General features: G+C 48.3%; 1 protein-coding gene across 2 annotated transcripts in view; it reads left to right on the plus strand.

Annotated features, from left to right (window-relative positions):
* LOC125441864 (5'-3' exonuclease PLD3-like) overlaps positions 1–11,768 on the plus strand; it is a 30,582-nt gene extending 18,814 nt beyond the window's left edge. For both annotated transcript variants that reach the window (XM_048512836.1, XM_048512844.1), the window contains 7 exons: positions 595–709; positions 2,472–2,599; positions 2,700–2,900; positions 4,704–4,843; positions 5,501–5,666; positions 7,553–7,652; positions 9,051–11,768. In XM_048512836.1, coding sequence (XP_048368793.1) covers positions 595–709; positions 2,472–2,599; positions 2,700–2,900; positions 4,704–4,843; positions 5,501–5,666; positions 7,553–7,652; positions 9,051–9,250 — 1,050 coding nt within the window. In that variant the 3' untranslated portion in view covers positions 9,251–11,768. The remainder of the gene's footprint in view (positions 1–594; positions 710–2,471; positions 2,600–2,699; positions 2,901–4,703; positions 4,844–5,500; positions 5,667–7,552; positions 7,653–9,050) is intronic.
* The last annotated feature ends 239 nt before the right edge of the window (positions 11,769–12,007 follow it).

Raw genomic sequence — 12,007 nt, forward strand, 5'->3', positions numbered from 1 at the left:
TACCCCACTTGCTGCCGCCGCCACCTTGGTTCTTTGCCCCTATCTGCAAGCAACTTTAGTGAGAAGGTGGATTATTAAATGAACAGCCAGGTTCAACCCTCAGCCAAGTTCACATTCCACATTTCTTCCCTGGGCAGTCCAATGCTCACACTACTGTTTAAATTGGCACTGCTAGTCCTGCTGCACTGGTACTGGTACTCCTAATAATCCTAGCCCTGTGCCATTATTGCTCACCCTGTCCTTCTGTTCAGTACTCCTAATTCTCCTGCATTGTTCATTCCATGCCCTAAACTGTAGTACATTTCTACTCAACCCCCTTCTGAGCTCTGTAATCCACCTTGAGTCTCAGTGAAAATGCAGGCTTTCAATAAAACACATGACATTTTAATGTAAAATAAATACCCCAGCTAAAGACAATTTTACAACCAAGAAAAGATCTTTACCCGGGCCTTGGATAACCAGCCTTTTCCCAGCAATATGGAGCAACAGAGGTATTAATCCTGGAGCTACCTTGCAGGGGTGTTGTAAGGAAAGCTGGCAAAGTACAAAATGTGTTCTGTAAATACAAAATATCACTGTACTGTTGTTCTGCAGGGCAGAGATGTGTTTGACTCACTGCTGGGCCTGCCTTCTCTGGGCGTGAAGCTCAGCATCGCCGTGAATAGCCCTCAGATGTCCAAGGACGACACAGAGGAGTTCGCCAACCGAGGTAATGCCAAACGGTGTTCTAATAATGGCAGTCATCTTCTGAGTCTTTCGAGAGCCAATGAGGTGCAGTGTAGTGGTTTGTGTGTTGGACTACAATGGAAGAAACATGGGTTTGAATCCCAGAGCTCAGCCACAAAGCTTATTGCGTAACTTTGGGCCCGTTGCTCTTTCTTACCCTGACTTACCTAACAGGATCATTGAGAGAATAAAATAGGGGTGGAGGAGCCTGAACATCTGGGAGGAAAGGTAGGACTTAGTGGTACAAATACAACCGTGGTGACCTTGATCAAAATTAAAATCGTAGTCAGAAAAACCTAAATAATGAATTTAATGCAAGGAGGTGTTTTCCCAGTTTTAAAGGCACTGCAAGGTAAACTTTGAAATTGCAACAGGTTTTGTTATTATTTGTAACAAGGGCAGTGAAAGGAACTTATTTAAGAACATAAGATAGAGCCTGCTGGATCAGACCAGAGTCCATCTAGTCCAGCACTCTGCTACTTGCAGTGGCCCACCAGGTACCTTTGGGAGTTCACGTGCAGGATGTGAAAGCAATGGCCTTCTGCTGCTGCTGCTCCTGAGCACCTGGTCTGCTAAGGCATTTGCAATCTCAGATCAAGGAGGATCAAGATTGGTAGCCATAGATCGACTTCTCCTCCATAAATCTGTCCAAGCCCCTTTTAACGCTATCCAGGTTAGTGGCCATCACCACCTCCTGTGGCAGCATATTTCAAACAGCATATTCCAATTTCCCCAAAAAAGTTTTGTATATGCTAAAATTAAGGGGTTTTTTTTGTTTTCTTCATAACTGTGTGGAGTCCTCATTAGTTGTAATCCATTTGTAGTACAGTGCATTACACACAGGTTGTTTTTCTGCCAGCTAACTTATGTTTTATTGTTGAAGCCCAGAGAAGCATTTGTTACGTTACATTAAATTTGTTATTTAGGTCTTTCTGGAGGCGTGGGTGGTGGGTGGGTGGGGCCTGGGGATAACTCCTTCTCTGGGCACCCCCCTCCCAGGGGCTTGGTGTCCCTGAGCTATGCCCCCGAGCCCAGGGGGGCACAGCCCCGTGTTCTGCCGGCTGTCTCCTGCCATTCCCAGGCCCTGGAGATGGCTTGCAGGGAGGTGGCGGGGTGGGGGCTCAGAGGTGTGTGGCCGGGGCACACGCCTTTCATCACGTGGGGGTGTGTGCTTGGCACCCCCCATGTGACCAAAAGGCATGCGCCCAGGACATGGGTGACCTCATGTCCTTAGGGCGGTATGCCACTGGGTCTTTCTGACTACAATTTAATTGCGACAGAGGTCAACACGGTTGTATTTGAATTGTTCCATCCCTGTTGCCATTACTTTATCACCTTAGCCCCGAAGAGGTAGCTGGAGATTTTCTGCTATTAAAACTGATATCCAGGTACCAGACATCAGTTAACCTGGAGCGCAGTTAACCAATGGCTGCGTTGGAAGGCAGACTTTATGGCATTACACCCCATTGAAGGTGCTCCCCAAATCCCGCCTTTCCTAGCCTTTGCCCCCCAAATCTCCAGGTATTTTCCAACCCAGAGCTGGCAGCCCTAACTGGAGAGATGGAGAGGTCGTCCTCCATGGGGCCATGACTTACTTGATTTTGTTCCAGAATCTAATTATGTGTATCATTGTGAAAAACACAGAGCCTTGTGATTAAGGTGACCTGGTGAACGAGGGATGAAGAACACGGGGGCACAGATCGTTTGCCAGAGTAAATTGAATGTATTCCCTGCATCCTCCACAGGTGCAGACGTACAATATGTCAACATGAAGAATTTGACCGGGGGGATCGTGCACACCAAGTTCTGGGTAGTAGATCAGAAGCATGTCTACATAGGCAGCGCCAACATGGACTGGCGCTCACTCACTCAGGTATCTTCTGGGTGTGGGGTGAGTTTGCTCCAGAGAAGCACATTGCCAGAGGAGAGGATGGTTGGAGAGAAAGAGGCCATCTTTGTTCTTTACGTGACAGGTCAAGGAACTGGGTGCTGTCCTGTACAACTGCAGCTGTCTGGCTCAGGATCTGGGTCGTATCTTTACTATGTACCACATGCTGGGAGGAGAAGAGGCTTCCATCCCTGCAGCATGGCCAGCCAGCCTTGCGGCAAAGTCCAGCCTAAACAGCCCCTTGAAGCTTCAACTCAACGGCTCCAGTGCCGAACTCTACATTTCTGTAAGCCTGGCTATTGTTCCGTTCTCTTTGTTCCCTTGAGCATCTGGAAGTTCTGGGATAGGTCAGTTTCCTTGCAAGTAAAAAGCATCGGAAACCCTTTTGTACTGTCAGGTTCTGCACTGGTAGACGAGTTGAGCAGGTGGAGGCACAGGCAAAGTCCCAGGCAGGCGGTACTCTTGAAAGTAGTCAGTAGTGCCCCAAAATCAAGGGGTGTATCTACTAGCCAGCGTGGCATAGTGGTTAAGAGCAGGTGCACTCTAATCTGGAGGAACCGGGTTTGATTCCCTGCTCTGCCACTTGAGCTGTGGGGGCTTATCTGGGGAACCAGATTAGCTTGTGCACTCAAACACATGCCAGCTGGGTGACCTTGAGCTAGTCACAGTTCTTCGGAGCTCTCTTAGCCCCATCCACCTCACAAGGTGTTTGTTGGGGGGCAGGGGAGGGAAAGGAGATTGTAAGCCCCTTTGAGCCTCCTTACAGGAGAGAAAGGGGGGATATAAATCCAGACTCTTCTTCTTCTTCTAAAGTTGGCACCCAGGTCAAGCACTGTGGGCTTTAAACTGTGGGCTCTGCCTCCTAAACTCCACCTCCAAAGTCATGTGGACTTCGGAGGCAGAGCCAGCAGTATAAAGCTGGACCCAGCCAGGCTGAGCCTGTAGTTCAAGGCTGGCCTCTGCCTGACCAGGTGCAGCTTTAAATTGTGAGCTTCAAGGCAGAGCCTGCAATTTAAAGCTAGACTCAGTTGAACCCAGCCTTGAACTCCACTCCTCCCCACCCCAATTCCACCTGGAATTCAGGGGCAGGGCATGCAGTTTAAGACAAAGAGCAGTTCAACAGTGTATTGCGGGGGGCAGGGGGTAGTAGCACCAAAAAACCCACAGCCAGAGGGAGGGGGGGTAGTAGCACCAAAAAACAAACCCCATTTGGTCTCTCTTGGTAGATCATGGGAGGAACCATAGGCCAGTGACAGCGCAGGTGTTTCATGTGTGTAATCCCTGCTGATATTAGAATATAAGAAGAGCCCTGCTGGATTAGACCTGTGATCCATCTAGTCCAGTACAAGAAAGGGCTGTGGACGGTGGCAGAGCACTTGCTTGGCATGCAGAAGGACCCAGGTTCAGTTCCCACCATCTCCATTATCAGGTTGGAGGTGACGCAAGAGACTCCTTCCTGAGAGTTGCTACCAGTCAGAGTAGGCGGACCTTTATGGCCCAGTGGTCAAATTCAGTGCAAGGCACCTCCATCCCATTTGGTTTCACGCAATGGCCAGCAAACAAGGCACAAAGGCCAAGATCTCCCCCTGATATTGCCCCCTGGCACTGGTATTCAGAGGGCTACTGCCTCAAGGCATGGAGGTTCCCTTTAGTTCTTGTGGTCAGTGGCCATTCATGAATTACTTCTCCACAAATCTGTCCAATCCGCCTTTAAATCTAAGTGGCCATCTGTCAGGATGTGTATGCCCCTTCCATAACATGTGGCAGTCAATTCCCCAGTTATCTACTAAGTGAAGAATTTTCTGTTCTGTACTTTCCTTATAGGCTTTCCAGGGGCACCTGGCTGACTGCGTTGTGAAACAGGATATTGGACTAGATGGACCATTGGTCCAACCCAGCATGGCTGCTCTTATCATCAATCCCCTGCATTTTCAGAGTATTTAGAGCAGGCCGTGCCAGGAAAAGGCTTCCCTGTCCCTCAGTTCATGGAGAACCACTGTTAAACTATTCAGGGCACCTCTGACAAGGGGACTGGGACATCTCTCCTTCTCCCAGCCCCCAACACTGTGGTTTTCTGTTGTTTCTGCAGAGTTCCCCGCCAGCCCTGTGTTCAGAAGGCCGCACCTCCGATCTCATGGCTATTGTGCGCACGATTGAGGATGCCCGGGCTTTCGTCTACATTGCTGTGATGGACTATGAGCCACAGTGCTCATTCTGCAAACCCAAGAGGTGTGAGCAGGGGGTATGGTAGCTGGGATTGAGGGCTAAAATAACTCCTGGACCCTTTTTGCTTCTTCTGTGATGAAGGGAAAGGGCGCTTTCTCCCATGCCAAATAATCTGCTTTCAATGCACTTTGCAGCTGGAGTTTACTGTGTGAAATGGCACTTTCGCACATGCAGAACAATGCACTTTCAATTCACTTTCGATGCACTTTGCAGCTGGATTTTACTGTGTGAAATCGCAAAATCCACTTGCAAACAATTGTGAAAGTGGATTGAAAGTGCAGTATTCTGCGTGTGTGAAAGTGCCCAAAGCTACTTGCAAGCAATTGTTAAAGTGGACTGGAAGTGCATTATTCAATATGTGGAAAAGTGTCCAAAGAATGTGGTTTCCACAGTTGTGGATAAGGGAATTGGTGTGGGAGGGCAGATTGGAAGAAACAGCCACAATAAAGAACATCAGTGAACCACAGTGCTAGGACTAATCTTCAGCTGCTACTCATGCTTTAGTTTGCCACCTAATAAATCAGCAGAGTTGAGTTACAATTGTGTGAACAGAAAGCCAGATCTAGCAGTAGCGTCATATTTGCAGTCAGTCAGTTTCTGTTTTCAGGCTCAGCAGCTGGGATTGACTCCAGTGCGGTTGTGTGTGGTTCCCCCCCACAGGTACTGGCCCGTTATCGACGACGCCTTGCGTGCCGCCGCCTGTGACAGAAGAGTAAATGTGCGCCTTCTCATCAGTTGCTGGCCACACTCGCATCGTGACATGTTTGTCTTCCTGGAGTCGCTCATCATCCTCAGCCAGAAGCCACTGAGTTGCCCCATCGAGGTGGTGAGTCCTAGGATCAAAAGGGGAAAGCTAGGGACCCTTCCCATGGACCCTTTTTCTTGATCCAGATATGTGCAGCTTGACTTTTGGAGGTCTCGGTTTGGAGGTCCTGGTTTGACTGGTCACCCAGTCAAACCAGGCATGGGAGGGCTGTCTCCATTCACTCGCTTGTCTGCTTCCTCAGCCTTTTATTGCACGCCAAATGCAGTAGACATCGGAAGTTAAGCAGGATGAATCCTGTCTAGTACTTGGATGGGACCCCCCGCCCCCCCAAGGAATACCAGGCTGCTACGCAGAGGCAGGCAATGGCAAACCACTTATGTTAGTCTCTTGCCTTGAAAACCCTACAGGGCCACCATAAGTTGGCTGCAACTTGACTGCGCTTTATGCAGACAGATGTGTTAGGTGGAGTGTTGTGGGGTTCCTGGGCTGTACGGCCGTGTTCCAGTAGCATTTTCTCCTGACGTTTTGCCTGCATCTGTGGCTGGCATCTTCAGAAACGTCAGGAGAAAACGCTACTGGAACACGCCCATACAGCCCGGAAAACCCACAACACTCCAGTGATTCCGGCCGTGAAAGCCTTCGACAATACAATGTGTTAGGTGTTGGCGAGCCCCTGCCTCTCAGCAGGAGCCCCTTTGCATGTTGGATAGAACCACTGCCTCTTACAGACGAATTGTAAGAATTCCTGGGATAATGCCTTGTCTTTGATCACTGTGAAGCTCTAAATCAGAGGTGGCCAAATTGTGGCCCGTGAGCCATATGTGACTCGCTGGGGAGGCTCAAGATGGTGCAGATCTCCCCCTCTGCGCATCCTTGCCTCTGGACGCAATGCCACGCTTTGCTATGGGAGCAGGAAGCCTGGAAGGGGCTGTGACAGCCTGACCATGGGAATAGGCAGCAGGAGTGCCCAGGGGCCCCCTAGCAAACTGTGGCAGCATGGCAAGAGACTAGTACGTGCATAGGGAGACATTCAGGTAGGCTGTGTTTAGCCAATATTCTGAGGCAGGGCAAGGAGAGAACGGAGTATGGGCATTAGCTGTGCTCAGCTCTCCTGACTGTCCCACTGCCTCCCAAGCCCACTCAACATTCTCATCTGCCCACAAAAATTGACAGATGAGAAAGGAAGGTTCTTCTTACTTACTGAAATCCATAATAAATAGAGAAATGCCTTGTTGTTGTGGGTTTTCCAGGCTGTGTGGCCATGGTCTTGTTCCTAACGATTTGCCTGCATCTATGGCTGGCATGTTCAGAGGTGTATCACAGAGAGAAGTCTGTTACTGTGTATAACACACTTCGAAAAGCTGTGACTTAGAGCTCTGAAAAGCTGTGACTAGCCCAAGGTCACCCAGCTGGCGTGTGTGGGAGTGCACAGGCTAATCTGAATTCCCCAGATAAGCCTCCACACCTCAAGCAGCAGAGCGGGGAATCAAACCCGGTTTCCCCAGATTAGAATGCACCTGCATTCTTCTTAACCACTTCGCCACTGCTGCTCCTGCAGGTTAGGAAGAAGATCTACCAGACCACGGCCACACAGCCCGGAAAACCCACAACAACCAGTTGAATCTGGCGTGAAAGCCTTCAACAATACAGAGAAATAGCTTCTTGGCTTGAACGTTTTGTTTTTATGCTTCATATTTTAAACTGCCTTAGCCCAGTTGTCCATCTTGGCCTAGTACTGTCTCCTCTGACAGGCAGCCATTCTTCCGAGCCTCAGGCAGAGAAAGGTCTCTGCCGATACCGTCTACCTGAGATCCTTTAACTGGAAATGGTGGGAATAGAACCTGGGACCTTCCACATGCTGTGAACATTCCATGCCATTGAGCCTCAGCCCCTCCCCCCCTTGAAAGTGACCCCCCACTAGGCTGTAATGTCTGTTTTCCTTTCAGAATCTTTTTGTTGTTCCTGGAGAGGGAGAACAACCTCCGATTCCATACACACACGTCAATCACAACAAGTACATGGTGACTGACCGCCTGGCCTACATTGGTACATACCTCTCTGATTAGGGTTTGCCAGCTCTGGGCTGGGAATACCTGGAGATTTTGAGGGTGGAGCCTGTGGAGGGTGAGGTTTGGGAAGGGGAGGGACTTCAATGGGGTATAATGGCATAGAGGCTATTTCCCAAAGGAGCCATTTACTCCAGTTGACCTGATTGCCCTGGGTCAGGAATGATAGCCCCCTGAGTGGAATGACTACTCCTGGGAGAAAACAGAAGTGTTCTGGGACTGGAATGACAGCCCCTGTGATTGAAATCAGGGTTCTGCCCTGATAATCGCAAGCCTTCGAGTGGAATGAAATACCTTACACCAATTTCAATTGAAGGAGCCATCATTCCACCCTTGTGTCTGTCATTCCAGGCCCAAAACACTTCTCTTACTCCCAGGGGTTCTCATTCCGCTCTGGGATTTGGCATGTTCTGTCCATGCTGGTAAAGGTCAAGAAGTCAGGTATCTCTGTCTATACCTTTGATAGCAGAAAGCTGACAGCTGAGAAGGCTTGGTACTACTTGGTGAAGCTTCAGGTTTTGTACACAAACCAGGGGCCCAGTTATCCTCTCTCGTCCAGGGCCTACAGAAACCTGGAAGAGGCTCTGCAAGGCAACATTACAGAATCCTTCTTGACAGATTTATTTTCACAAAAGCCCTTTGAGCTGAGAGACTGGGTAAAACATTTTTAAAACAGTTTCAAAATAGTTCTCTTTTTGCCATCTCACTGCCAACTGCTAGTGGTCCGTGTTCGCTGTGGTAGGCTCATTTACTCTTTTGAGTGCCTTTTACAAATAATTTCTTGTTCACAAATATACAGGGGGAGGCAGTGGAATTAAGCAGGCCAGCAAGCAGTTATTCGTGCAACATCAACCCAGCCTGTCAGTACCTCCCAATGCCACTTTCTGGATGACTTCCTGTGCTCTTGATCCTACAGGAAGCTCTTAATTCTGTGCGGGTTATGTTTGATAGTAAATGAGTAGTAAGCTGCAGTATTGCAGCAAAATCTCTGTTCCTAACCTGAGTTGGATCTCAACAGGGGTGGGTATCAGGCAGGCGACTCAAGGCTGACTCCGCCTTCCATCCTTCTGAGGTCGGTAAAACCCGTTTGCCGGAGGTAGTGTAGACAGCTGGAAAAGGCAGCGGTGAACTACCTATAAATAAAGTTTGCCTACCAGGGGTCTGCAACCTGCAGCTCTCCAGATGTTCATGGTCTACAAATCCCATCGGCCATGCTGGCAGGGGCTGATGGGAATTGTAGTCCATGAACATCTGGAGAGCTGCAGGTTGCAGACCCTGGGCCCTAGTAAATGTTGCAATGTGACATCACCCCACAGGTCAGCGATGAACCAGTGCTTGCCTTTGCCTTTAATGCGTGCATATCTTTTTGACCCTCCAGGTACCTCCAACTGGTCTGAAGATTATTTTACCCAGACTGCAGGGGTGGGGTTGATCGTCAACCAGAGCGACCATGACAGTATTACGGCAGGCCAGGAATTCACCCTGCGCCGCCAGCTGGAGCAAGTGTTCCTCCGGGACTGGGATTCCTCCCACGTTGTGCCACTCGACAGTCATAGAAGTTGCACTAGGAGAAATTAGGACAGCAGATGGCCCTGCCCTGAACACCCCTGCTATGGGCTTCCCAAAAGCATCTGATTGGCTGCTGCTGGAAGCAGGATACTGGACTAGGTGGACTTTTGACCTGAGCCTGCAGAACTCTCGTGATGTTCTCAAGCAGCCACCAATCGGCAAATCCTCAAGGAACAGATTGGGCATCTCACAAGGGGCGCCTGAAAGAACAGCTGTGGCCAGCATAGCCACAGGATGTGGAATGCTTGTGTGGGGGGGGGGGGATGCAAATAGTTCCTGTCAGCAACCATGTGGACTCTGGGCAGTAAAAGGGTGGGATATGTGTGTGCTGCAAACCATGTAGCAAAAAGGGAATTAATGTACAGGGAAGATTTTTTTTAAACTACAGTATTTCTTTTTTTTTAATTTGCCAGCCCAAATTTGCCAGGTTTTGGTTGTGGATTTTGAAGCACTGCTGGGGAAAGGAGGCAGCTGATGCTACTCTTGGCTTGAATCCAAGCTCTGTTGGCCTTGGGTGTTAATAAAGTGTTGGGTAGCTCTTTTGGGGGGGCTGGGGGGGAGGAAGCTGGGACTCAGCAGGTGTCTTTTGGGAAATAGTGGAGAGGGATGCATAATAGGTATGTATATAATAGGGATACATAATATTTGTGGTCTATTCTAGACAGTTTCTGGAGATGGGAGAACTGTATGAAAGTTCTTTTAAAAACACAAGTATTTATGTTGGTACAGAAGAATTCTGTACATAGGTGCAGTAATAGGTGCATAAATGTTCAAAAATGGCAAAGGACTCTGCAAGCTTGGGAGTCTGTCAGAAGTTTCCCTCAAGCTGGATGTTGAAACAATAACACAAATAATAAAAACTTGGGGGATAGGGGAGAGAGACAGTGTCCACTGGATGTCTCTTTCTGCAGTCTTCAGATAGAATGGAAGAGGTTGTTTGCAGAATTAAACAAAGTGCTTGATAGGAAAAGGTCACAGGCTGCAGAAAGGATAATGGGAGAGAAGCCAGTGCTCACTGATCCCAGCATACCTTGCTACACCTAAATATCTTTTTGAACCCCTCACTGATGAAGTCTGCAAACTGCCCCCCCCCCCCCACCATTCCAGCTATTGCAACTGCCGAGTGGACATTTGCCATACTTAGCAACATCCTCTCCCATCTACTTAAAAAAGAGATTCGATGGCTTATAAAAACTTTGCATGCCATAGTTTTTTGCTGATTCTAATACAGGTGCTGTTTTGTTATACCTTTGTGGAAAAATGAATGCAACGCCATCTAGATCTAGACGAGCTATTCTGAGGAACCTGCTTTTCTTTCCTGTACCTGTTTATTTTGACCACCTGAGAATACCTGAGCGGGAACACAACTCCTCCCAAGAATTTTGCAGGTGGATCCCGCTAGGGTTGGGGAAGGGGTTAACTTTGTGTTTGCCTTTTTGAAAGATGCTTTTATTTAGGGGCATGAGGGGAGCTTGTTTGGGGAAGGGGAATGCATTTCTGTTTGTGTTCAGCAGTGCAGTTGTGTGTCGGTCTGTCTTTGCTCTTATAAAGCACATGTGTGTTTCGTTAGTACCAGGAAAGCATAACTTCAGGCTTCAATAGCTTCTTCCCACCCTCATCTTTGTCTATGAAGTCTTAGCTACAGTCCCCTAATCATTATATATCTGCAACCCATTCTGTATACTATTTGAAAACTCTACAAATTGCAGACTTGTGCCATTTTCCCAATAACCTGAAAATATTTTTCCCCTTCCCACCATCAGCCTTTAACAATGTTTTGCCTCCAACTACCCAGCCTGATGAATAATCCTGGAGAACGAAAAACTTTGCTCACTGTTTTTGTGGTGTTTGGGACACACACACGTCTTCCACAGATAACATAGAACAGTGAGCAAAGTTTTGAGTTCTCCAGGATTATTCATCAGGCTTGGGAGCAGATCTAGGAATTGTTCTCTGGGTCAGTATAGTTCTCTATAACCCTTGTTTACAGCAGTAGTTCTCAACCTCTGGGTCACAACCCCTTTGGGGGTCGAACGACCCTTTCACAGGGGTCGCCTAAGACTCTTTGCATCAGTGTTCTACATCTGTAAAATGGATAAATGTTAGGGTTGGGGGTCACCACAACATGAGGAGCTGTATTAAAGGGTCGCGGCGTTAGGAAGGTTGAGAACCACTGGTTTACAGGTATGGACTGACTGAGAAGAGGGACTGTATTATAATGTTGTCCTTGTGATATTCTGTATTGTAATATCCAGGGGCCTGTCAGTGATGACTGCCCAAAAATCCCTTGCCATTGTGGTCTTTCCAATTAGCCTACCTTTTTACTCAGGGATTTTTGTTTTTAGTTAAGCAACTGTGTGTCTTTTATCCACACGCGCTTTAAGCAACAGGCAAGAGAGCACCCCTCTGCTGAGTCTGTGAAAGGGAAGCTGTGGGATGAGGGAATTGGGGGGTTTGCTTTCTATTGCAGAATTTATATTTTTATATGATCGTTTTTAATAAAATGTTTGAATGATGTTGACACGTACGCAGCGCTTTTGTTCTTTGTGATATACACATGGCATGAATGAATGCCCTCCATCACTCGGCAGATTAAAAAAGGGGCATTTGTGCAATTAGGGTTGCTGACTCTGGGTTGGGAAACTCCGAGTGATTTGGGGATGGAGCCGGGGGAGGGCAGGGGCTAGGGCCGTGGTGGTGAACCTTTGGCACTCCAGATGTTATGGACTACAATTCCCATCAGCCCCTGCCATCATGGCCAATTGG

The sequence above is a fragment of the Sphaerodactylus townsendi genome, linkage group LG01, assembly GCF_021028975.2.
Source record: "Sphaerodactylus townsendi isolate TG3544 linkage group LG01, MPM_Stown_v2.3, whole genome shotgun sequence".
In the NCBI taxonomy this organism is placed as follows: domain Eukaryota; kingdom Metazoa; phylum Chordata; class Lepidosauria; order Squamata; family Sphaerodactylidae; genus Sphaerodactylus; species Sphaerodactylus townsendi.